Source organism: Grammomys surdaster, unplaced genomic scaffold (assembly GCF_004785775.1).
Source record: "Grammomys surdaster isolate TR1022 unplaced genomic scaffold, NIH_TR_1.0 251, whole genome shotgun sequence".
NCBI lineage: Eukaryota > Metazoa > Chordata > Mammalia > Rodentia > Muridae > Grammomys > Grammomys surdaster.
In genome coordinates this window covers 2,454,789-2,482,483 of record NW_021604692.1, presented here as the reverse complement: position 1 = coordinate 2,482,483, position 27,695 = coordinate 2,454,789, and the positions used below count along the sequence as shown (strand labels likewise).

The 27,695-nt window shown below is 43.2% G+C and overlaps 1 protein-coding gene across 3 annotated transcripts in view; it reads right to left on the bottom strand.

Annotated features, from left to right (window-relative positions):
• The window catches only part of Tm9sf4 (transmembrane 9 superfamily member 4), a 48,346-nt gene extending 21,338 nt beyond the window's left edge, over positions 1-27,008 (bottom strand). Inside the window, exons 1-5 of one of the 3 annotated variants that reach the window (XM_028774906.1) lie at positions 26,782-27,008; positions 9,775-9,888; positions 6,359-6,458; positions 1,387-1,555; positions 1,163-1,295 (exon numbers count right to left, since the gene is read on the bottom strand). In XM_028774906.1, coding sequence (XP_028630739.1) covers positions 1,163-1,295; positions 1,387-1,555; positions 6,359-6,458; positions 9,775-9,888; positions 26,782-26,796 — 531 coding nt within the window. In that variant the 5' untranslated portion in view covers positions 26,797-27,008. Of the gene's footprint in view, positions 1-1,162; positions 1,296-1,386; positions 1,556-6,358; positions 6,459-9,774; positions 9,892-24,862; positions 25,120-26,781 lie in introns of those variants that run through there. The other 2 variants (XM_028774905.1, XM_028774907.1) reach the window with 2 other exon arrangements.
• Positions 27,009-27,695: the final 687 nt, after the last annotated feature.

The window sequence follows — 27,695 nt, the reverse complement described above, 5'->3', positions numbered from 1 at the left end:
GCCTTCTGAAAACATGGTCATATTACTCTCTCTTGCTCAGATAGTCCCTATGGCTTACTAGGGGTGGGTGGGTGAGTTATCAGACAGAACCCAAGTTTCCTTGGGCTGGCTGCCAATGTCTTTTTTTTTTAAAGACAGCATACAAATAATGGTTTCATTATGGCAATTTCATTCATAATCTGTTCTTGTCTTGCTTACCTGGGTTCTCCGCCCCCCCCACCCCCCATTTCACAACCAGTCTTTACCCTGCATCTCTGTCATAGCATGATGGCATCTGGGATGCTATCCTTGCTCTGATTCTCTCAGCCCAGCTCTTTCTCTAAGTGCCCTCCTCCTTCCATGGATCCCATATGCACAACAGCTCCCTGGCTAGGGGACGGCAACTGCCAATTCTCTCCAAATTAGGACAAGGCCTCTGAGGACAGGGACTCCACCACAAAGGCATGTCAGCCTTTTATTCCCTGGGAACAATCAGATAATGAGGACACAGTTACAGCCTATGTCATTACTAGCTTACTTCCAGGAGTTGTGTCATGAAGTGTATGCACAGACTGATTTTCAAAACCACACAGGTGAGTATCATTACTTGTTTACAGATACTAAAACACGGGACCAAGCACACTCAGACCACCAGCAAATGGTGGAAGCAGGATTCAGCTCAGGAAGCCTACAACACATTCTCGATCATCGTGTGGTCTTCTCTCCCACACACTTTAAGTTCTGGTTCCTTTGCTAGTTTTAATCTTACAGAAACAGAATCTAACACTCTAGTGTCTACATCTCCTTGTAGTTCATCTTGGAGCCAGTCCAAAACCACAGAACTTTCACAGGCCATTGACCATGAGACTCTGATAGAAATGTGCTGTGGCTGACCCCCATTTTTTAAAAAGTTATTTATGTGTGTGGGTCCACATGTCACAGCACATGTGGAGTCAGCTCTCTCTTTCTGCCTCCTAGGTACTTGGGGATTCAACTCAAGTCATGAGGCTGGGGAGTAAGCACTGGACTTGCTGTCTGTGCTATCTCACCAGCCTGCTGACCCCATTTTTTTTTCCTGTGTTGCTAGCCAAGAGCTGAATGTTTTCCCATTCTCTGTGACCCCAAGTATTTGTAGTTTAAGAAGTACGCCTACCCAGACCTCCATGAACGCCAGATACTCTACCTTGTTGACATCCGTGAAGCCAAGTCGGTAGCCATGTTCAAACTGCACATCTTTTTCTTTCTTCTTGTCATCATTGTCACGGTTGCTGGAGTAGAGCTCCAGCCGGGTGGCCACAGGCAGGTTGTCAGCAATGCTAGAAACCCAAGGCTCAGACTCAGAACCACACTCCCACCAGGCCCTCCTTGAGCTGAGCTGGAGGCCAGCAGGGAGCAGCAGTAACTTACAGGTGAACGTAGTACTCTTCTGTGATTCGCTCTGCTACCAGCCGGCTCTGTTCCACTGTCAAGGTTACTGGCTTGTTGGATTGGCTGCATAGAACTTCACACTTCTTCTCACTGTTCATGAGAACCTGGAAAGGGGTGTTGACAATCCGGTCCCCTCTCAGCACCTCTCCTGCCGTAAGAGAGACAGATGGAGCTCAGAGCTTCAGCCCTGTGGTGGCTGAGGTCAGCAGTCATGGGGCCGCAGACAGCAGCACAAAATGGAGCTCCAAGGATGTCAGCAGTGCCACAATCAAGCAGTCAGGTTCTGCCCTACCTGCTCTAACTGTCCCACCACCCTTCCTGTTCTGGGTTCTGTTACTGGTAGATACCTCACATCTTCCCATGCCTGACATGTCATCCTGGCCCTATGCTCCTGGCTTCAAGCCTGGCTGCCTTCTCCTTTTCTTTGGATAACTCCTCCTGATCCTGTAGCTGCAGACAGCTAAAGTCTTCCCCATCCCCGTTGGAAACCCTCATGATCTTCTTTGCTCTCTGGACCAAGATCAAGTTGTATGTGGTTTACCCTAAGGCCAGACCCAACCCATCTCTTACCCATCTCTGCAGGTCACCCAGGTCACTCCCAAGCACTCTGGCCACTACTCTGGTCATCTCATAGTCGCCACCCCCAAGCAGCTTTTTTGTCTGTGTCTAAACTGACCTCCATATCTCTCTGCCTGGTTAATACTGCCCCTCATTTTGTTGTCACTTCAAGTACTACTAGCTTGGAATTCTCTAAATCTACTTCCCATCACAACACTTTTACAGTACGTTTTCACTTTGTTGGCCATTTAATCAGTCTGTTTTCACACTAGAACTTCAAGTCATAAGTTCCACAAAGATGTCTATTCAACATTGTATCTTCAGGCCTGGCACCTAGCCAGTTCCCAGTTTGTACTGGTGAGTACATGAGTGAGTGAGTAGATAAGGCAGTTGGCGCATATCAAGTAGATCCACTGGCATATGTTGGGCCAAGTACATGTGGAGGTGGTAGTCCTGCCTGTTCTGCTGTCCTGGTGTGTCTCCTTCAGCCTGCCCCAGTTTCCTATCATTGCTGTTGAACTAATGAGTAGCTCAGAGTGAAAACACAGTTGGGTTAGTTGATGCTTCCCAGCTGCTCACTGCCTATGAGTCTAACATTTGGCATCGGGTTACTCGGGGGAAATTGGCATGGGGTGCCAGCACATTAAACAGTAAGTTTTGGCTCAGAGAGCTCCCTGACGGTAGGGGAGTAAGAGCTACACTATTAACACACTGCAAAGTAACCCCATTGACAAAGAAGAGCTGCACAGAGATAGGAAGGTCTCGGTAGGAGGCCAGCCTGGCTGCAGAGGTGAAACCTGTAATGCAAATGGTGTTTGTTCTGTGTTCCCTGCCTACTCAGTCAGTGCCTGTGAGTGGATTAACCCCTCAGTTCTTGGTCTACCTATAAGGACAATACAACTGCCATCTCATTTTCTGGAGGAGGAAACTGAGGGTCAGTGAAGTAATGTCCCAGGACTAAGCTTATAAATGTCAGGCAGGGTGCAGTAGCAGGCTTCCAGAAGTCAGAATATTCTGTTCACTATACCGTGCTATGTCTGTACAGAGGAGTGGGCAAGCTCTAGGGTGACAGGTCAACAAAGGCTACCTGGGTAGCAACTTTGAGATTACCTGTATGGTGGGGTGGCAAAGCAGAGTGCTTGGGAGTGACCTGGGTAAACTGGGAAGATGGGTTGGAACTGGCCTTAGGGTGGACCACACACATGATCTTTGTCCAGAAAGTGAAGAAATTCATGAGGAGTTCCAACAAGGATAGAGAAGACATTACCCATCTGCAGTTATGGAAAGATCACTCTGGCTGCTCTTCTGCGAAGGATGTAAGAAGCTGGCTGGAGTGATGGCACCAGTCCTGAAGTAAGTGAGAACAAACACAGAGAGTCTGTGAGGAAGCTGCCATCACAGCACAGATTCAAGAGCATGAGGAAGGAGTGGTGCATGCTGGGAAGATGCTTAGGTTTTCATGACCAAGTTCTGTGAGTTGTCGAAAGAATAGGTCAGGCAGTTGAAAGCTATGATTTGTTGGTAGGTTAAGTGCAAAGTGGCAGAGCCTCAAACTACCACATTAGAGGCAGCATGTAGCCATGCAAGGTAGTAGCTCTAGTGAGTTATGTCTTGAGTCTAGAATAGGCCATCCAGGAGAGGAAGAGGAAGAGAGTGAGGAGGGTGAAGGCCTCTACCCCTCAGCTGATATCAGATGCCTGACAGTGCACGTGAGCCTGAAAGTCCAGGATCAATTGTAAGTGGAGAGCGAGGACATCAACAAGACATCTGCACAGCATTTTATAGACAACCACAACTAAAGAGAAAGGAGCTTGTCACGATCCCCTGGGTAAGCTCTTCCTTACACCACGTCCTGCTGTCCATTTCTTTGCAGGTCAATAAAGAGCTGATTCCAAGAGAGGAGAAACTGCAGGTAAGGATGTGACTCCTAAAATCTGGATGTTAAATTGAGTTAAGTAAGGTGCCAGCCGATGGTACTAGCACACACCTTTAACCCCAACACTGGGGAAGCAGAGACAGTCCAATTTCTGAATTTAAGGTCAGCCTGGTCTACAGTGAGTTCCTGCAGCCAGGGCTATACAGAGAAACCCTGTCTTGAGAAAAACCACCAAAAATAGAAAGGAAATAAGATACCCTGGTCCAGCATGGCTCATCTCTCTTTCTCTTCCTCCTCCCTTCCTCCCTTCCTCCTCTTCTCCTTCCCTTCCTCCCTCCCTCTTTCTCTCATTGAGATTTTCAGAAAGGGTTTCACTATACCTCCTAGGCTGACCTGGAACTTACTATGTAGATTAGGCTGGCCTTGAACTCCTAGAGATCCACTTGTCTCTGCCTTTGGAGTGCTGCTGCTAAAGACATGGGCCATCATGCCTGGCTAAGTCTCCTTTTTTTTTTTCCAGATACTATGTACCCAGGTTGGTTTCAGACTCCCAAGCTCAAGCTGTATCTGCAGAGCTCTCAAGTAGTGGGCCTGTGTCACCTCCTCTAAAGGATGAGCCAGAAGTCATGATGTGACTAACTAATATATGCTAATAAAACCACTTTTAAAGAGAACCAGTTTCCCAAGACTAGGATGTAGCCCAGTGTAGAACACTTGCCCAGCAACCCAAGATCCCAGGTTTGATCCTCAGCACCTTCCTGGTGGCACCCTACATCTCAGCAGTTAACAACTGTAGCACAATCATGAGGAATGGAATTCATACCCCAGTATTCAGAAGGCTGAAGCAGGAGGTTCACAGGTTCAAGGGCGGTCTGGCCAATGAACAACACAGCGGATTTTAGGTCAGCTTGGAAGAGGGAGATCTTGTCTCAAAAAACCATAAAGAGGGACTGAAGAGATGGCTCTGCAGAAAAGAACACTTGCTGCTTTCTGCACAATCATGAGACTTGGACTTCGAATCTCAGTACCCTCCTAACAAGCCAGGTGTGCCTATAATGCCAGCTCTGAGGGATCTCGTCAGGCCTCCAAGTGTACTGATTCTCGAGCGTGCACACATACAGACACATAAACATGCACACACAAATAAAACAGACTTTTAAACAATGATAAGTTCAGCCACCAAAACCAAGAAAGAACCAGTGTCTTCTTTCCTAAGACATATGAGGAAAATAGGCTGAAGTCCTTAAGGCCCCAGGAGCATCTGTATGCTTGCTTCTCCAGGACACAGTGCAGAGACAGGCAGAGAGGAAGCATGAATAACTAACTGCCCTGAAGAGATACTTCCAACTGAAGACTATTTAGGCTAGAATCATAACTACTACTTACAGACAACTTGTGATAGAGATCGTGCAGGGTGTTTAACACTCTTTCTGAATAAGTCCTGCTCAGCTTTTCAAAAATGTTGCCAGACAGTGTTGGCGAATGCCTTTAATCCCAGCACCTGGGAGGCAGAGGCAGGAGGATTTCTGAGTTAGAGGCCAGCCTGGTCTACAGAGTGAGTTCCAGGACAGCCAGGGCTACACAGAGAAACCCTGTCTCGAAAAACAAAAACAAACAAACAAACAAAAAAGTCAATGTCTTTGCTTGCTTTAAGGCAGAGATAATTATTCTTCTTTGTTTTTTTGAGACAGGGTTTCTCTGTGTAGCCCTGGCTGTCCTGGAACTTGCTCAGTAGACCAGTCTAGCCTTGAACTCAGAGATTCGCCTGCCTCTGCCTCATGGTGGGATTAGAGGTGTGTCACCACTGTCGGGGCTTATCTTTTCTTTTTGACATTTCTTTTTTGAGAATTTCATAGACAAGTATTATATAACAATCTTTATTACAGGCAGAGCAATGATCTAAGGAGATGGCTCAATGGGTAAAGTGCCTGCCACATAAGCATGAGTTCCATTTCTCAGCATCCATGTAAATACTGAGTGGAGGTGGCAGCCTGCCAATGATCCCACCACTGTGGACATAGAGACAGGGCAACCTGGACAGCTAGACTAGCCAAATCAGTAAGCTTTAGGCTCAAGCAAGAGACCATGTCTCAACAAATATTGTGGAGAACAACCCAGGAAGACACCTGATGTCAACCTCTGGCCTATACCAAAAGCAGGGTGGGGGCTGAGCAAGTAACAGAAGACACTAGAAAAAAAAAAGGGATATCAGGAAATCAAGGGAGAGGCACTATGGTTAGAAGCTGAGTGTTCTAGCTCTGGAAACTGCTAAAACTCAGGTTAGCTATTACCTAACAATATAACCAAAGGCAAGTCAATCTACAAAACACAAAGGCATATACTCAAAATCACTACCCTTTCAGGGCCATTATGAGTCAATGAGCTAACATGCACATAAACACTGTACAAAAGTGTCTAGCACACACCAAGCACTAGGTAAGGGCAGCTGCCACCACTAGTATGAAAACCATGCCAGGTTCCCTTGTGAGACAGGCTGAAGCAGTACAGGAGGCTTACCCAGATTCTCTGCCTTGTAGGTTATCTTGCTGGGTTGGCAGAAGGGCAATGAGTAGTACTCGTAAGGAAGCTGGGTTCGAGAGCTGGTAAGCTTCACAGCCTGCAGGAAGGAGAGAAACTGTTAGTCTTCAATCCACCAGAAACAAGAAGGCTGTTCCAAGCACTCTCCTTGGCACTCACACGTCTCCAGCACACTTGTACTGCCACCCAATAAGCAAGTTCTGTTCATGGCAGGAGACAGGACTACAGTATGCAATTCCTGTACTGCCCACAATTTTGAATTTTGCTGTAGACAGCACCATATGATTAGTTTAAAGCCGCAAGGAGAGCCAATATTCACTGAGTCTTAATCTCATGGCTGCCCTCCGCAGGAGGCTAGGAACAGAGGGGTCTGTGCTAAGGCAGCCCTCTTGCTTCGTTCCTTTTGAGCCTACAACTCTCTTGCCTCAGGCTTTTACCTTGTGATCCTCTCTGCTCTCCTCTAAAGCTTTCTTCTATCTAGATCTCAGCTGAAATCCTCCTGCCCACGAGCCCTTCCCAACCATTGTATCTAAATGAACACCCTACCATTCCATTTCAACCTTCATAGCTTCCTTCATAGCATGTCACATAAAAATGCAATTGCTGTATACCAAGCTTCAATTTCTTTCTTTTTCTTCTTTGAGACAGTGTCTTACTCTGTAGCTCAGGCTGCCCTTGAATTCACAATACTCAGTGTTCTCGATACCAGTGTGAGTCATCACCCTTGGTCTTTAAAAATCATTTTTCCCACTTAGAGCACAGCACAATAGGTGTTCATTTAATGTCTGCTAAATGAGCATAGAGGAAAGCATAAAAAAAAATTAGGTCCTCTATAATGGGAAACTCAAGACTGAGACAGAAGGAGAGTGAACTCGAATTACAGAGTAAGACCAAGAAAAAGAACTGAAAAGGGGTGAGAGGACAAGAAAGAAAAAAAGGGGAGGAAGGGAGGAAGGAGGGAAAGAAGGGAAGTAAAGACAGGAATAGAGACAGAGAAACAGTCTAGAGGTGTCACTGAGTTGGCAAGGTGTCTGACTAGCATAAGCAAAGCCACAGGTCTTATCCCAAGCATCATAAATATGGGCATGGTGGCATGTGCTCTAATGGTGGCACCCAGGAGATAGAGGTAGGAGGACCAGAAGAAGTTATTCTTAGCTAGAAGCCAGTAGAGTGGTACAAGGGGTCATACCCAGGGTTTCATTTGCTTCACAAGCCAGGTGACCCAAGTTTGAGCCACAGAACACATGTAAAGTTGGAACTGCAAAAAGTTATACTGTGACCTCTATATCCCTGCTCTTGCCCAGCTTCACCCCCATATACATTACTGTATGTGCCCATACATAATAACAAGACTGTAAAGAAAGTTCAAGGCCATCTTTGGCTACCTAATAAGCTTGAGCTCAGCTACATGACAGCCTGTATCTAACAAACAGAAATAGGAAACTGTTAAATCATAGATAAAACAGAGCCCATGAAAATACTGTAAAACGAAAACAAAAAACAAACTTTAGATGGCCAGGTAGATAAAGGGACTTTCTGCCAAGCCTGACAACCTGAGCTCCTGTCCCACAGAGCCACATGGTAGAAGGAGAGAAATAACTCTTTCAGTTGTCCTCTGACCTTCACACATGTGCTGTGGCTGTACCCACACCCACTCATATACACACAGATATAAATAAATAAACTATATGTAGTAAGAAAAAAAATCTTTAAAGCTGAGTGGTAGTGGCACATGCCTTTAATCCCAGCACTCAGGAGGTAGAGGGAGGTGAATCTCTGAGTTCTACAGAGTGAGTTCCAGAACAGCCAGGACTATAGAGAAATCCTGTCTCAAAAAAAACAAAACAAAACAGACAAACAAACACCTTTAAATATGAGGGAGATTTTTTTTTTTTTTTTACTACTTAGGAACTACCTGCTATTCCTCATATACCATTTAAAAGTGTAAATATTCAAATATATATACATCTAAAAAAGTATAAATAATTTTTCAATTCTGGAACCCTTACTGTGGAAGCCTTACAACTCTTACTATGGAGTTAGATTTTGAGGGAATTAGACCTCAAATTATACCATGCAATGTGATATACATGACACAGGATTGTATCATACTTCCAGCTGGGTCTGGAATACATCATATCCCATAACCACTTGCAGAGAAATGCCAACATACTGACCCTAAGTGAGATGCATGAAGCAAGTAAATGGCGTGTCAGCCTTAAATCAGCGCTTGCCTCCAGGATCCCTAGGGAGCCTCAGGTTTTTGAGCTTTTGGGATGCCTGCCTCAAGACAGTAAGAACTTGGATAATGCATGTTACAAAAACTGGTATAGTGGCAGACTATACTCCCAGAACTTAAGGGCGAATGAAGAAAGACAAGAGGTTCAAACCATCCTCAGCTTTCCAATGTTGAGGCCAACCTAAGCTATATGAGACCCTGTCATAAAACCAAACCAAATCAACCAAAGCAAATTATGAATTACAGAAGGAAAATTTGCCTCCCAATTCACTGTTGTTAATTCTTGTCTTCTGGCATTCTTTTTCTGGATGATGGGAGTGGGGTAGAGGCATGACCACCCTCCCACGGTACGAAGAGGTGCATTCCACCTTAACGTTCTCCTTCCCGGCAAGGGTGTCCTCTCTCACTGCACTTTGGCAGGGCTAAACATAAGCTTCGTTCTGGGTTGTGGTCAAAGGTCAAAAGTGAGAGAAAGGCGCAGCAGTGGGAAAGCTGGCATTCCAAAAGCTCTAATATCCAAAGTTTCCCAAGGGCCCTGGGTGAAGTATTGACTGACATGGTGCCATGTATTCACTTCCTGTGAATTCACTTCCTATGTCTCACTTGGTGTCAGTGTTTGCATTTCTCTGCATATGATCAGTTGGATCACTTCTTTGCTGCATTATTTTCTGTATCTGTGAAATACACAGAAAATCTGTGAAACAAATATCCCTTGAGCTAAGCAGAGCCCAATGCACGGCATGTAATAACCCTTAGTAAATGTTACTTTAATGTTTTTTCTGCAAGGTGTAAAAAAGAGAGCTACACTGACATTTGAACAGCTGCTGTGTTACTCAGAAAGCTCATACTGAAAGGAGGAGGGAGCAGATGAGAGAGGGAAGCAGAGGAAGAAGAAAGCAAGTGGAGCACCATACAGATGGGTGGGGCAGCATGTGACACATTTCATCCAACAGTGAGAGTGAGGAGAGAGACCCGGAGGAAGCAATGAAGAGGTAGAACTACAGACAACCATGCAGTATGGAGTCAACCCTCTTTTTCCCAGGGGAGCTGGCCTCGTCTGTTTCTCTACAACTCCAGGACGGACACAAACAGCTCAGACAGTCCTCCAGCCAGGCTGCTAGGCATAGGTGCTCCTGAGATCCAAACACTCACTCACCTTGATCTCTACTGGGTCGTTTTGGTGGAAATTGATTGGCGCAACTCCAGGGACATAGAAGGTGCTTCCTTTACACGTCAGACAGAGAAGCAGCAGGAACCTCAGCCGCCACATCTGCTGGGGAAAGAGACTACAGTTGGAATGGGAAGAGAAGTAAAATTTCCTGCAGGGCAGATCAAGTGGGAACTTAACCTCTGTTCTAAGAGGCCTGAGGCCCTTGTGTGGTTGCCCCCCAAATGCCTTCCCAGAACACTACAAGGCACAAAACTCTACACTTCCGGAAATGGGCAACACGATGGTTCAAATAATTACTATCTGGAAGTAAGAGAAAGCATGGCACTGCTGCCAGCCTGAGATATTAGAATGCCACTCTGTGCTCTCATATGGTGGGCGGACTACAAACTGGGGCATTTCTGGAAGAGTTCCCAGCAATTCTATTCCTAAGTTTTTGTTTGTTTGTTTGTTTTTATTTTACAGTCCTCTGGAAGAGTGGCAAGCCTTCTTAACTACTGAACTATCTCTCTAGCCCCTGAAGACATGGTAAGAAAGAAAGTGTCAGATCCCCTGGAAGCTGTGAGCCACTATGTGAGTGCTAGGCATGTTAAGATATAGCTACTCTACAAAAATGTAGAAGGAAGGGCCTGTACCAGAATGTTGAATGGATTAAGTGATAGTTTTTTCTTCTGTGTATCTGTTCTTTTTTTTTTTTTTTTTTTTGATTTTTTCAAGACAGGGTTTCTCTGTGTAGCCCTGGCTGTCCTGGAACTCACTCTGTAGACCAGGCTGGCCTCGAGTATCTGTTCTTTCTAATGTTTCTATAGAATTATATATTGACATCAATTTAGGAAAACAATTAGCCAGGTATGGTAATGCACACCTAGTAGTATTTAGCAATTAGAGGGAGGAAGATCCCAAGTTCCAGGACAGCCTGCACTGCATGAGATTGGTGGTGGGGGGTGGTGTGCTGTGTTGTGACACGACTTTAATCCCAGCATTCAAGAAGAAGAGCCAGGCAGTCTTTTTGAGTTCAAAAAGAGTCTTGTCTATATAGGATCCAAGACAGCCAGGAACATATAGAAAAACCCTGTCTCACCCCGTCCCTCGATCCCCAAACAAAACATTCAATCAACGCTGAGGTCTCATTCAGATTATTATTATGGCCATTGTTTTTTATTTTCAGACAGGGTCTCACTGAGTAACTCTGGCTGGCCTGGAACTTTGGTGTAGACTGAGCTGGACTCAAGCTCATAGATATATGCCTGTGTGCTTCATCTAAATTATGGATCATCCTGAATCTCTGGAAATCAGTGTCCTAGTTTCAGTATGTTTAGAAGGTCTCTATGTGCTCACAACTCAAGGTGAAATCTGTGGAGAACAGTGGCAGCAACAGCATGTTCTGGACGGTTGTTAGTAGAACAGACACTTATTCAGGTTATGCCCTGGGTCTACTGAATCAGTGTACACTTTTACAAGTTGCTAAAGGCTAAGCATGCATGATAACCTAACATTCAGGGTGAACTACTCCTGGTAGGATGGGAAGTACAGGCCTCTAACTCTATCTGGCCAGGCTTAAAAGTGTACGGTGACGATCAATAGGGAGGTGGATGCCATATGCAAAGAAGGTATTAAATTTGGGGCCCTAAGATACGGGTAGGGCATAGAATCCCACTCTTCAGCTATGTAGTCTGGCCAATCAACACTGCTATGTCCTTGTTTATGACAAGGAATTCATGTAGTAGAAGTGGGGTTGAAATCAATGTGTATTCAAAACTGCTTACTGACCTCTATGTCACTATTCTTTATTCTTATTCTTATAATATGGGTGTTTGCCTATATATATATTTCTGTGTACCATATGTGTGCCTGATGCCAGTGGAGGCCAGAAGAAAGTGTCAGATCCCCTGGAAATGGAGTTACAGAAATGAACCACAGTCTTCTGGAAGAGCTAACTTCTGAGCTATCTCTCAGTCCCAACTATTCTTTTTAATAATGTGTGTGTGTATTCACATGTTTAACATCCAGTGTCTTCCCACTTGTTCCCCACCTTTTCTTTGAGACAAGATCTCTCTGAAGCTGGAGCTCATGGACTGAGCTAGACTAGGCTCAGGTATGTGCTGCTGTGACTGCTCACTGTTCCTGTGGGTTCTGGGGACAGGAATTCAGGGTCCTCATGCTTGCATGGCAAACATTTTACTGACTGAGCCTCCTCTCCAGCCCCAAGCCACCCCTCTTACACGTAAGGCACTATGCCCACTATTCCTGTTAACATAAAGAAAATGTGTTCTGAATTTTCCCTCCTAAGAAGCCTGGCCCAATCTGATAAGAGATTTGAAGCAGGGGCAGTGGATTACAATCTTAGCTTTATCAAGCCAATTAAATCTAAGAAGCTGCTCTGTAGAAACAGAACCTTCGGACTTAACTGAGAAACACTGCCCCCGGCGGCTCAAGGCTCCCTTGGGAGCTCAGGTTGCCGAGGAGTAAAAAGGAAATCTCAGAAGATTTCAACACACTGTGGCTCCAAAGTCTAAAACCAAGGAGGCCCTTTCTCCTCCCAAAACAAACAAAACCCAAAAATAAACAGTGAAATTCATGTTCCTCCCAGCAGGAAGGCAACACTATAAACCAACAGGAACCAGTCACCAATACCTACCAGGTACACCGACTGCCAGCCCTGCACAGGAAGCAGCTTCCGTCTATTCACCTTGCTGCTGCCTTGTGCTAAGCATCTCCCACACTCGTTTGCTTCTGTCGCAATGACAACTGCCTGTACACTTCTGCCCTTTTTGCAGTGAACTGCCAGTTAGTGTGACATAGAGAGATGAAATAACTTGGGGTCTATGGATGTGATTTAGTATAGAGTGCTTGCCTAGTATATTCGAAGCCCTGGGTTCGACCCCCAGCATCACATAAAACCAGGGGTGGTGGCACATGCCTCTAATCCTAGCACTTGGGAGATAAGAGGCAGGAGAAATAAATGCTCAAGATTATCTTCAGATACACAGTGAGTTTTAGGCCAGACTAGGCTATAGGAAACCCCGTATCAACTCCCCTCCCTGAAACAATAACTTATTCCAGGCCATGCAACCCAAATGTAATGGAATATGTATACTCTGCTGAGACAGGTGAGTTTTAATACAAGATGATGAGAATGTATGATGTAGCAAAAAATAGTAGCATTTACTGAATGCTAATTATGTGCCAGGCACAGCTCTAGGTTCTTTTCCTGTAGAAACTTGTATTCCCACTTCATAACTGGGGGTAAGGAGTAGGAGCTGTGGCATTACTTAGAATTCACAATGGCGTCTGTCTCTAGTTCCAGAGGATCCAATGCCCTCTGGCCTCCTAGGCATCTGCACACATATGGTGTGCATAAACTCACACAGATACATGCATGAATAAATACACATATACACATACACAAGTAAATAGTTTTATAAAAAGGAAAAAAAATTGAGAGAAAGTACTTATCACAAACATGACAAAGGACTCTTCGATATATCAAGAATTCTTACAAAATAATAAAGGGCAAATAATTTTAAACTAAAGGAGTTGACAGTTTAAAAATAAAACCATAGCATCCGGGCTGTAGCTCAAGTTTAGAACTTGCCTAACATGTACAAGGCTAGAGCACTGAAAAAGACAGTTCAAATAGTAAAACACAAAATGATACTTCAAGACCATCAGTGTAACCAGCACTGGCCGTCAGAGAAATCCAACTGTCTTTGCCTCCCGAGTGCTAGGATTAAGTGTGCTACCACACCCAGCATCTTATTTTCTATTTATCAGCATCACTAACTTAAAAAAAAAAAAATCAGAGTATAACCAGTGTGGTAGGGCACTCCTTTAATCCTAGCAATGGAGAGGCAGAGGCTGGAGGATCTCTGAGTTTGAGGCCAGCCTAGACTACAAAGCAAGGTCCAGGACAGGCAAGGCTGCTACACAGAGAAGCTCTGTCTAGAAACAAAACAAAGTCACAGAATGCTAGATGAGATAAACTTTATCATCTTTGGAGAGAACAATTAGCAACAGGAGAGGTAGATCTATCACCCAGGTACTGCCAACACAGATTCTTAGGTATGAAAAAATGATTCTTGTTTATGTTTGTATAGTCTACTCTTGTTTGTTTAAATGTTTGAAAACATATACCAGTGGGCCTTGTGGCCCATCTTCAATCCCATCACTCTAGCAGCAGAGCAGGAAGATCTTGTGAGTTTGAGGCCAGCCTGGTCCACAGCAAGTTCCAGGACAGCCAGAGCTACACAATGAGACCCTGTCTTTTTGTTTGTTTTGTTTTAAGCATATACCATAACCAAACAAATTAATCATATTTTTAACATAAACACAGATGGAAATATCCTTAAGAAAGTGCCCTGCAATTAACAACACATGAAAACATCTACAGCTAGGTATGATGCAGCCCCAGCATTCTGGCAGCTGGGGAAAGAGAATGAGTTTGAAGTCATTCCAGCCTATATAAGGTGGTGGGGTTTGATTTATCCCAAGAATGCAAGGAAGGCTTACTAGTTAACAGTATACTACAGAAGCAGAAGAAGTACAAATGTACCAGCACAACTAACACAAAAGGCAACTGGCAAAATCCAATAGTCATCAAAACAACTTACAGTACTACTAAAAAGGAACTTCCCCAGCCAGACGAAAACCCACAGGCAATGATTACACTTAAAGGTGGAAAAACTAAATGCCAAGTTCCTCTAAGATCAGGAACAAAGAGAGGATACACATTTTTGCCATGTCTACTCAATTCTATGCTATAAATCAGAGCATAAAAGAGATTAATTAAAAATTAAATACATCCAGATTAAAAAAAATGACAAATGCTTTTATCATATGATCTTGCATCTACAACACTTTAAGGAATCTATACAATAACTAACTAGAATAACTAACAACTGAGGACAGTCACAGACTACCAGATTGATATATAAAAAAAATATAAATATTTTATTTCTACATATTAGCTATCAGGAATTCAAAATAAAATTTAAAACTGGTTCTACTTAGTATTGAAAAAATAAAATATTTAAGAATGACTATTAAAGGGCCGGAGAGATGGCTCAGTGGTTAAGAGCACTGACTGCACTTCCAGAGGTCCTGAGTTCAAATCCCAGCAACCACATGGTGGCTTACAACCATCTGTAATGAGATCTGATGCCCTCTTCTGATGTGTCTGAAGACAGCTACAGTGTATTCATATATAATAAATAAATAAATCTTAAAAAAAAAGAATGACTATTAAAAATATATGTGCACATCTGAGTATATGTGCGTGTACCATGTGTGTAGGAGTCCATGAAGGTCAAAGAGTTACAGAAGGTTGTCAGTCACCATGTGGGTGCTGGAAGCCAAACTCGAAGAGCAGTCAGGTGCTCTGAGCTGCTGAGCCCAGCCCTTAATACTGTTAACAGAATGACCTGGAACTGGATGTAGCAGAGTAGTAAAACATTTGCTTAGCATGCTCATATACATTTTGTTTTGGTTCAAAACATGGTTTTGCTGTGTAGCCCTGGCTGGTCTGGTGCTCTCTATGTAGTCTGGGCTGGCCTCAAATTCATAGTAATCTTCCTGCCTCAGCTTCTTAAATGCTGGGATTACACGATTGGACTAGAAAAATGACTTTTAAGGGCTTCTATATTGAAAATTACAGAACACTGACAAGAGAAATGGAAGATTTAAATAACTAGAGATATTCCAAGTTCACATAGAGTTAAGATAGAAAACACTACTTCAGGGGCTGGGGTCAGTCGTTAAGAGCGCCAGCTGCTCTTCCAGAGAATCCAGGTTCAATTCCCAGCACCCAAATGGCAGTTCACAGCTGGCTGAAATTCCAGTTTCAGGGGATCCAACACCTTCTTCAGGCCTCTGTGGGCGTGTGTGTGTGTGTGTGTGTGTGTGTGTGTGTGTGTGTGTGTGTGTTTTGAAACAGGGTCTCTCTATGTAGTCCTGGCTCTCCTGTAGCTTGCTATGTATGTAAACCTGGCTGGTCTTGAACTCACAGAGACCTAGCCACTGCTGCCTTCCAAGTGCTGGGATTAAAGGTATGTACTACCACATCAGGCACAAATTAACCTTAATATTGATAAATAGAAAGGATCCAGAATATCCAAAGCAGATTCAAAAACAGAATTGGATAATTTATACAATTTTCTAAAATACTATAAAGCATAATAATAAAATGGTAAGGATATTCATAGATATCAATCCAACCAAATTAAAAACATAGGAATAAATCTTTCCATTTATGGTAAACTGATTTTCAACAAAGGTACCCAGGCAATCCAACAAGGATAGAGTGTTTTCAACAGTGTTTTAACTATGTGGTAACCATACTCACAAATAATGTTAAGACACACACACACACACATGCACACACACACATACAAAATAAATTCAAAATGAGCCACAGATTAAAACAAAAGCTGAAACTAAAGTCCTTAGAAGAAAAACTGTCACTTTGAGTTAGATAAATTTGTTTTAGATATGACACCAAAAATATAACCCATTAAAATTAATAAATTTCATAAAAATAAAAAAATGTACATTTCTAGGCCATGGACAGGTGGAAAATCTTTTTAAGTGACATATGTAATAAGGGCCTGATTAAGGATCCATAAAGAACTCTTACAACTTAATGAGACAGCAAACATCCCAGTTAACAATTAGGCAAGGCCTGGGGGTGTGGCTCAATCCTAGCACTGGAGGAGAAAAGGAGGTAAAATGATTTGTATGCTCATTTCTCCAGAGATGATGTATACAGATCCATGAACGGCACATCAGAAGATGCTCACTACCTGTCACTGGAGAAACATAAACCAAAGCTATAGTGAAGTACCACTACACACTTACTAGAATGACTGAGTACACAACGCAATAAAACAAAACAAAAACCAGGCAAGTATGAACCAGGATATGGAGAAACTGAAATCCTCACTGATGGGAATGTGAAATGACTTTCAGGAAGTTTGGCATAAAAGTTAAACATAAACTTACTAGTCAGTACTTTCAACTCTAGGCCTCAAATCAACAAAAGATGTATGTGATTGTTTAATCACAATAACTGTCTCCTTATCCCTGGTTTCACTTTCCATAGTTTGAGCTACCCACAATCAAGGTCTGAAAATACTAAACAAAAATTTCAGAGATAAATGATTTTAGCTTGTATTCCTATTAACATAAGTGTTCCACTTTATTATTAAACACTGTTGCTTACACCACCCCAGGGACTCAAGTACCCCAGGATGGCCTTGATCTTTCTATCTCTACTTCTTGAATGCACCACCACACTTGGTTTATGTGGTACTGAGGACTGAACCCAAGGCTTTATGTATGCTAGGCAAACAGTATACTACCCAATCCAGACCACCAGCTCTGTCAATCTTACTGTGTCTAATTTATCAATTAAACTCTACTGCAAGATATACAAGTAAAGAAAAAAGTATGGGGAGGGCTTGACGGTACAGGCCTATAACTTAGTTACCTAAAATGCTGAGGCAGGAGATCACCACACTCAAGGACTGCCTGGCTACAGAGTGAATTCAAAGCCAGATGTACAACTTAGTGAGACGCTTGTCTCAAAATAGTAAAAAGAGGTCTGGGTATAGCATTAATACACGGGGTTCTGTGCTCACAGGATTCCAAACATCTCCTCAGGGGGCTTGGAAACTCACCCTCAGATTGGGGAGGACTACCATAGTTCAAACCTGAAAACTCAAAAACCCAATCGCTAGTGAAAGTGGAAAGAGACGTAGTTTTTTCCATACAATGGGACTGTCAATGAGAACTACCAATGTCCATCACAGGAAAGAGTAGCCCAGGGACGTCCCCGCAGATACACAAGTCTAATTAAGACACAACTCCTTTTCTATGGAATACCCAGCAAAGGACATCTACAGAGACAGAAACTAGTGATGGTTTGGCTGTGGGAACAAAGGCCGGATTTCATCACTCCCTTGACCAATGTGAGGGAACACGGGGAAACAGAACTGTTCTATAACACTGTGTCACTGTGGTGACAAGGGCACAAGTTTATATATAGCTAAAGGTCACTGCGGTGTACATTCACAATGATTTGTAATGTGAAAGTATAGATTAATATGCCTGAAGAAAAAGGAACTAGCCGGTGAGGACAGAGGTGGAAGGAAGGATGTGGCAACATGATGGTGATCAGTGAAGCTGGGTGAGAAGCGAGCATGGCTGCACTCTATCTTCAGTGCTGGCCCATGCTGAAATTATTAGAATAAGTTGGGCTTTTAATTTTGTTTGTTTTGAGACAAGGTCTTACTATGTAGTATTGGCTTGCCTAGAGCTCCCTATGTAGACTAGGCTGATCTTAAACTCATAGAGAACGACCTACCTTTGCACACACACCCCAACCCCAGTGCTGAGATTAAGGGTATGTACCACCACACCCAACCTATAACAAGGTTTCAAAAGAAGGAATTTTATATGTATAAAATAATATAGAGAAGTAGGTTTTTTTTTTTAATCAAAACCAATTTATCCTAATACATAGATTGGGGCAGCCTAGTGTGCTATTTTAGCTTTCTGGGTTTTTGTTTTTAAATTGTTATTGTGTTTGTGGAGGTCAGAAAGTAACTCTGTAGATTCCATTCTAGATTCTGTTTTCTTCTTCGCTTGGGTTCCAGGGATTGAACTCAGGCTGTCAGGCTTGGAAGGCAAGTAATTTCTCCAGTTATCTGACCTAGCTTTTTTAAAAAAAATTAACAAAATTGTACACATTATATATTTCTTTATATTTTTATATTTCTATATATATTTTCCCATATATATGGAATATATATATATATATATATATATATATATATATATATATATATATAAAACTTTGAACACAGAATCCCACATGGCCCTGGCTGGCTCTGAATTTGCTATACAGTCAAAAAACCTTGAGCTTCTGATCCTCCTGCCTTCATCACCCAGATGCCAGGATTACAGGGGCGCACCACTGTGAAGAGATCATACAGTGCTGAAGGTAGAACCCAGGGCACCATGCTCGCTAGGTCAGCACTTTACCAATTGAGCTACATTCCAAGTAATATATTTCTATTTCAAAGGAAGGAAATGCACTGCCTGTAAAAATAGCTAGATAGCGGACATATGGAATGTTCGGCACAGAAATATTTGGCTAACTAAATCAGCAATTCTAACTTAGGGAGAGTGTCATAAACTCCCATGAGAAGTTGATAAAAAGCTACATATCCTGCTGTCAAAATTCTCAATATATAGGATGTTACACAACTCTAAGAAACTTGAAGATGGGTCCTTGACAATCTGATGGGATTTTATAGCTCATTGCTATAAAAGGTAGCAGAATCCCTGTTTTTTGGGAAATTCCTGTTTTGCTCCTTGACCTTTGTTCAAAATTATTATTAGATTTATTTTATGTATGAGTGTTTTGTCTGCAACATGTATCTGTGTACCACATTCATGTCTGATGTCTTAGGAGGTATGAAGAGAAGCCTCATTTCTCCTGAAACTGGAATTATGGATGGTTGTGAGCTGCCTCTAGATGCTGGCAATGGAACCCAGGTCCTCTACAAGAATCACTGGCCATCTCCCCAGCTCCTTGTCCCTTGACTTTTAACTGATCACCTCAGTAACTCCTGTGTGAAGCTCAGTACAAAAAGTCAGCTATGTCCAGAGCCCTAAAAAAAAGAAGAGTTCTAAGAGATAAGCAGCAGCCTGCTCCACAGTATTCTGCTGACTTGGTGTCCAAGTCACAAGACTGCAGGGCTGCCTGTCAAGGAACCAGTTGACTGCAATCGAGAACTCTGTGCAGGTAACCTAACACTCCACCCCTGGCAAAAGTACTGGTGACCTGGAAAGTTGAAAAGCTCGAGACCAAAAATTGGTCTCCTCTTGACTGGCTTGTCCTGGGGTCTGGACATTCAGAAACACACCAGCACCACCAGCAGCAACCTAAGAGAAGGCTAATAGGAAAAAAAAATGTTCCTCATCCTGCCAATTTTGCCCCATCCAGTTTGAAGCTGTCAACAGTTAACCATAGAGTTTCTCCTGAGAACTGAATTGTTTGGTCAGTGGCATTTCTGTGACAGAAGTTAACCTCTTCTTTTCTGGGGTCCTCTACCTCTTCAACTCTTTCCTATAAACAGCTTCACCTAGCTGGGTCCAATCTTGAAAAGGCCATTCCAGTTCCTTGCTATAGCGAAGGCATCTTCCTCACAGAAGCCTAGAGCCGGCTATTGTGTTCTTCCTCATTAAAGCTTTAAGGTCAGTCAGTAACCACTCCCCAGATTAAGGAACTAAGACACCCAGTGGGGGGTGGGGAGGCTCCCACGGCACTGTTTGCCAACAGTTAACTGAAAGCAATTATCCAATCAGTTAAAGCTCACTAAGAATTCAGGCACATGTGAATGAAAGCTAATGGCAACTAAAGACCACTTACCAGGAAGCCCCACTGAGCTAAAGAACTCACCCAGCTACAACAAAACAAAACAAAAAATCTAGAACTAAATTAGCCTCTGGTGATTCTGAAAATGCAGCCTTTATTTCAGAATGCAGAGACACAACAGTTGTTGAACAGAGACATAAAAAGACTCAAAAACTGCTGGGGGAGGTATTAGGAGAAGCCCTGGCACAGATAAAGTCCAGGTGAAACCAGTATTCACAAGGCTATAAACAGTCAGACTTAACCCCGCAGAGGGGAAGCGCAGAGATCAGAGTTCTTCCCTCTGGGGTATTTATAAAAGATCTCTCAGCCACAGAAGCAGTAGGCTCAAACAGCTCAGGTCTGCAACACTTCAAATCTGGGAATAAAGCTACAAAGTACTAGGCACTCAGATTCATTATTATAATTCTTTTGAGGACAGTCTCACCCCCACTTCAAAACTATAGAAAATGGATTCAGTATGGGATGCTGGGTAAGCTCTGGAGATGGGTGGAGGTGGTTGTGGTTACATAACACTGTGAATGTAAGGAATGTCCCAAACTTGTACAAATTATTAAAATGTCAAATTTTATGTCTATTTCACCATAACGAAAGTATCAAGAAAATATAACAGGCTTAAAGAGGCAAGAAGCTTGCCCACAGTTGCAAAAGTAATTCTACCCCAGGCTTGTCTACCCAGCTTTAGACCTAGACCTCAAAGTCTGGGAGGTCTGTCAGTTTAAGGTATCGGATGTGGGTAAGAAATCATATTGGACATATCGAATGACACAGGGGAAGCAATGAAGAGGAATGAGGGGGGACTGAGAAGACGTGGGTGCCCCGCTCCACAATCTGGAAAACAATAGTGACAGCAAATGGTTCAGGGATCAAAGCAGTTAGGAGGTTGAAGCCCCCCACCATTCATCTGTGGCCAGATGGCCCTGCTCATCTTAGGTCCTTCCCACCTTCCTGCAGTGCCCAGAGATCAAAACTCAACTTTCTCCAACATTCTGAAACTGGCTTCTTTAATTCCAAGATCAAAGGAGACCTTTTGTCCAAGTCGTAAAATAGAGACCAAGAAGCAACTAAATGCTGTCTCCTCTGCATTTCCTGTGGGATGAGGGCCTCCTTTAAAAGGGAATTCTCAGAGAAACACATTAATCAAGGCTTGGTACAGGCACTAAGTTCCCAGGATACAGTGGTTCCTGCAGAATGTGTGCTGGGTGAGGCAACTCAAGGAGCCAGCCAGGAAATATGCCCAACACAATGCCCTGGAGGGAGCAAAAGACAGTGACAGGTAAAAACAAACCCAACTGCACAGTCCATTAGCAAAAGCAGCTTCAATGTAAGTATTAGCTACAGAACTTTCCACTTGGAATTTAGAAATCATGAAGTCCACAAGTTTGTTTGAGGCAAGATTCTCTGTGTAACCCTGGCTGTCTTGAAACTCACTCTGTAGACCAGGCTGGCCTCTAACTCAAGAGATCTGCCTGTTTCTGCCTCCCAATCCCAAGTGATGGGATTAAGGGCATGTGCCACTGCCGCCTAGTTTTTGTTCTGGCAGATTTCCCTCCACCCACGTCTCTGCACAGCTGGTCTGGAACTCCCTATGTAGATGAAGCTGGCAGAACTCCCAGAGGTGCACCTGCCTCTGCCTCTGCCTCCTGAGATTGAAGGCGTGTGCTACCGCCCGCCGACAGCTGAAGTTCAAATCTTAGCATCACATATGACATGTATACACAAGACAGATCAGGAAAGCCAAATTCATTTGCAAGCCACACATGAAATCAATGACTACTGGAATGAGCCAAGGTGCTGCCTCCTACTCCAGTGCTTCTCCACAAGCTGATGATACTCTGAAAGCCCAAAGGAGATCAAACTAGAGGCAGAGGACTTTCCTGCCTCCTGCTAAACGACACTTCCACCCAACTGCACTATTAGCACTGCCTCATTGGCTCCAGGGACCTTGGTGTCAGTCAGTCCATTATTCTGCCCTATGTGGAATAAAACCCTCCAAAACAGGGTAAACTGACCCAGGAACTCTACTCCTAGGCACGTCTCCTAGAATACTGAAAACACGTTTATGCAAAAATGCACACACAGTTCATGCAGTATTATTCCAAACTGCTAATAGATGATACAGTCCCAAGCAGCTGGTAAAGAGATAAAGAAAGTGTGACCTATCCAAACACGGATAGTTTAGCCATTTAGAAAGAAAAATGAAGTACTGGGAATGCTACAACATGGACGGATTTTGAGAGTATCATGGCCCAACCTGGGACACACAGAGTATTTTATCACATGTTGTGGCATGTCTACCTATGGAAATAATCAGAGGAAGACAGAAATGGAGCACATGATTGTGAGAGATATTAATTGTGAAAAAGCGACCCATGTCAGCAATCAAATTTTTTTATTCAACTCTCTACAAGCTATTGTTTCTTGGACATAGTGATTTGCTGTTAAATACAGAACTGATGCTTGTTTCTGTAGTTAAGATGGCTTGACTCTCAAGGGGGAAGACTATGTGGTTTTAACTAATTCTTGTTTCCACTAATTTTTAAAATATGTGATTTTATTGACAAAGGCTTATTAAATAAGTCTAGTAACAATGAAGCATGCAGGGTGTGACTTTTACTTGCAATTTTTAAATGATTTGAAAGCTTTGGAGAATGTTTAGATTATATTCAAAATATTCCTAGTAACTGCATTTGTTCATATCTCTTGTGTCTGCCAAATTAAAGATGAATATTTTATAATGAACTTTTTATGTTGTTAAAAAAAAAGTATCATGGAAAAGTAAAAGCAGCTAGACACAAACCCCACACATTGTAAGTTCTCTTTATGTGAACTGAGAAAAGGTATATCCTCAGAGACACAGAAAATCAGTGGTTGCCAGAGACTAGAGGGAGCAAAGGCTGGAATAAATGGGAATGTTCTGGAATTAAACAGTGATCCTCTAAATAACACCAAAAGCCACTGACCTGTGAACTTAAAAGAGCTCAGTGTTAGAAGTGCTCACTGATCTGGGTTTGCTTCCCTGTACCCAGACCTCTTGATTCCTCAGGCACCAGCATGTACACAGTACACATATATGCATGCAGGCAAACACACATAAAAGGTAAAAAGATCTTTTAATAAGACGTGCAATTTTGTGGTATATGAATCATATCCATAGAGATAAAACTGTAATAAAAGCTGATAGTGTGAGATTATTTAAGGGAAGTAGAGTTATAATAATATGAATGTATTCAATGGGCATTTTCCAAGTCCCATTAAAACAGTGCCAAGAGTAGTTTTCTGTAATAAGATATGATGAGTCTGCTTCTCAACTCTGTCCCAGCCAGATGAATTCTATCCTGTAACTTTATACGTTGGTCTAAATCCAGGGCAGAAGACAAACTCCTGGCTTCCTTTTCCTATAGCCAGAGAAGTTATACTCTGAAGATTCAGGAAAACACTCACTGTTGTGCTTAGTAAACCTGGGTAGCATTTGCACAACACTTAGGGAAGAGCCATTCATGAATCTAAGAGAGGGAGGGGGAAAGCCCAGGCACTGTATACCCACAACTCAAAACTTTCAAAGGAAAACAGCTTCCCCAAATCACCAGCCTTTTCACACACCCACTGAGTCCACTAGCTCCGTTCCTCTTTGCATGACTTGCCTCAGAAGCACATCTGCTCCAAATTAAATCTATATGCCCCACCCAAAATGGTTGTGAAATAGCTTACATATATGAGAGGGTAGAAACAGTACTGACTTTTGTGAAGTCATGTGCTTGGCACAAACTAAATTCACATCTCTGACTCCACATACACCTCTGTACAAACTTGCTTCTGTGCCTTTTCACTGAACATGCGGTTTCTTGCATACCGTTTAAACTTGGCTCAGTATAGAACACATTTTCTATTCATATTATCTATCTATCTATCTATCTATCTATCTATCTATCCATCCCTATCAATGTATCTATGTATTTATCTAAATTTCTCTACATAGCCCAGGCTCTTTGAACTCACTATCTAGACCAGGCTAGCCTTGAACTCACAGATATCCATTTCTCTCAGCCTCCCAAGTGCTGCATTTCCTACCTATTGAAATGAGTCAAATTGGTTTCCATGGTCTATCTGCACACTAAGAACAAGTTGGCTCTCTTGATCTGTTGTCCCAGGAGAGTAGGAAGTGAAGTCAACCTAACAGAAAAATCTATTTCGTTTTCGTTTTGTTTTGTTTTTTTGAGACAGGGTTTCTCTGTATAGCCCTGGCTGTCCTGGAACTCACTCTGTAGACCAGGCTGGCCTCAAACTCAGAAATCCACCTGCCTCTGCCTCCCAAGTGCTGGGATTAAAGGTGTGTGCCACCACCACCCGGCAAAAATCTATTTCAAACCAGAGTATACAGATTGCTAACTGTGAGCTACAACATGCACCAATCACAAGCTCACTTACTTCTAGCAATTGCTGTCCTTATTTGTCTCCAACTTCTGTCTTTGATCTGTTTCCTACCCCACCTTTACACAAGATTCTGGTGTTAAAGTCTTCTATATATTCCTTAAACATGTCATTTGGCCTTCACACTTGCCATTTTCTTTGCCTGAGACTTTCTTTGCAAAGCTAGTTTGTTTGTTTTTGTTTTGTTATCAATGAAGCTTCAACTCTTACCACTGTCTCTGTGGAGACTCTGACACTCAGTCCCAGTTATGTTGCCTAGTCACCGCCAATCACCATCACTTCACCTTGTTGTCCTCACAGCAGTTAGCATCACCTGGCAGGTTTTCTCAAAGAGAGCAGGTTCACAGGGTGGGATGATGACTCTCTGACAACCATACACCTAGTTACTGGCAGTAATTGGGCACTCAAATATTTGCTGAATAAAGAAATGAACACCAGAAATACATATTGCTAACTTATAAACTCTTAAAAGCTCCGTACAGGGCTGGAATTTCCCAGTGCAGTGTTATAAACGCCACCTTATTGAACTCTCTAGGGCCAAGAAAGGGTGTGACTTCCTGTCCTCGAGTCCTTCTTATTCTAAATGTGGTAAAGGAGAGAAAGCATTTCAACATCCCACTTCTGGGATTTACCCTACTTCATGATTCAGATTGAAGTCTGTGGCCACACAAACCAGATAAAGCTTTGAAACAGTCTTCCCCCTAAACAGAGACAGATATCAAACTTCGGCTCCTGTGTACGCTAAGTGCTCTACAAAATGAGTTACACTCCACCAAGCCATGAAATCTTTTCCCTGACTTCTGGGGTTATAAACAAGGAACTTTATTAAAAAAAAAAAATTGATAAGTCAGCAGTCTGCTAGCAGGAGGGAATCCTTTCATTAATTAACCTGGCCTTGTTTAGAGAAAACAAACAGCAAACAACTTAAGCAAGATTTTTCCTACAGCAGAATCAAATGTCACAAGCTTTTTCTCTGAGTCTTTCTTGTCATTCACTACCAGGATGGAATTAATTTTATATTCTGAGGAAGCAATATACAAGACAGGAAAATGCACTTTAGATCTTTGTTCTCATTTCTTGGCAAACAGAATTTGAGCTGAACTTCTCTTAGAAAATCTGACCTGCAAAAACCTAATTCTGTGGTTCTGTAACAGAAGTCAGCAAGTGACTCATCCTTCAGGCACAGGTACAGTAGTATCTCCACTCTCATCCACAAAGAGACTTAATTCTAGTCAGCTTCATAATAGTGAGCCTTCATCCGTAAGGAGCTGTATGGCATGGAAATGAGATACGGACAGGCAGGGCCAGAGGTGCTTTTTAAACGTTAACCTAGGGACCACCCCCACTATAAACACAGGACTGTTTGTGAGAGTGTAGATTCCTGAGCATTGCCTAACCCTAAGGTATTGCAATCTTTGGAAGTGAGGCTCAGGAAACTATTTTAACATGCCTCCCCACCAACAACCCAAGATTCCCGTGCACAAGTGGAGTTTAAGAACCAATTGGATAAAAGCATTTCAAGAGACACAAAGATTTTGACAGAAAAGGCAGGAGGAGGGAAGGGCCTGGGGATGGATGATGGGCATGGGATGCCCTGGTACAGCAGCAATCAATTGGGATGCACTATGGGAACAGCTGTGAGTGCAGTTAAGGACAAGGCTTGGGCTGGTTCAAGCAAGGTAGAACCTGCAGACTGGTTAGGCTGATGGGTATGTGGAGAGAGCTGGGTATGAACATGAGGAGGAGGAGGAGGAGGAGGAGGAGGAGGAGGAGGAGGAGCAGCGAAGGCAGAAATAACGGGGGACTCTCGGGAGGAGACAAAGACTGGAGGGGGAGAAATGGGAAATAGGGGTGACAAGGGGCGGGAACGAAAGCCGGAATGAGAACCGTGAAGGCATTAGCTGAAGTCTTCCTTCCAAGCGGCTCCTCCCCTGAAACTCCAGGCCCTGACAAGCCTAGATGCCATGCCAAGGCTAGAGAAAGGGACTTTGTAGAGGCCAACCCAGTGAAGGGTAACCCGAGCAGGGGTTCTGGAGGAGGCGGGGAACCAGGCATGGGGCGCTGGAAGGTCCTGGGGTATCCAAGGAGACCCTGCTCCAGCTCCGGTTCCCAGAGTCTCCTTCACTCACCATCGCCGCCGCCATCTTGGATCCACGTGTCGGCGTGATGACGTCAGCGGAAGTGGCGCTTCGGTGGTTATGGAGTGTATCGCCACTAAGCGGACTCCTTGCTTCAGATTCTTCTGTAGTCACAGTAGTGCGGAGGTAAAAGAGGCTTAATTTCTCCTTGGCAAATTGGTCTTGGCAGTGACCACTCTGACTAGGTGAAGAGAACGTACGGTGTAACTATTGGAGCCATATTAACTTCGGGCAGACGCCGCTCCTCCGCCTACTCCTTTTGCATTGTGGGTAATGGGGGTGTGTGGAAATAGGCGCGCTTGCTAGATGCTTTCTTTAGTATTGGCAGAGTCGTTGCCAGGGTTACTTGAGACCTTAATTGTGAAATGGGAAGCTTAGTAAACCCTCTCTGACAGCTTCTGATTCAGAGTAATTTGTAATTACATGTTTAAATACTTATGTGACTATTATATATTCTTACTAATCGGCCGTAATAACAATGAAGGTAGGACACAGTCCGTCTTTTCCCTTTCACTGCCTTTTTGTCATCAGTAAAATGGGGCAGAGATTTCTAGATAATTTTTATAGTTGGCTTCTGTTAAGTATTCACTGACACAATCAAATATAGAAAGTATTCGATAAATAATTGTCATTATATAAATTATGTACATTCCTTCACATGGTATGGTAGGTGTCCCAAACAATACTTGTTAAATGAGTGAATGAAAAGCAGAACACGCAGGGCGGTGATGGTGCACGCCTTTAATCCCAGCACTTGGGAGGCAGAGGCAGGTGGATTTCTGAGTTCGAGGCCAGCCTGGTCTACAGAGTGAGTTCCAGGACAGCCAGGGCTACACAGAGAAACCCTGTCTCAAAAAAACAAAAAACAAACAAAACAAAACACGAAAAGCAGAACACTTAGTGAA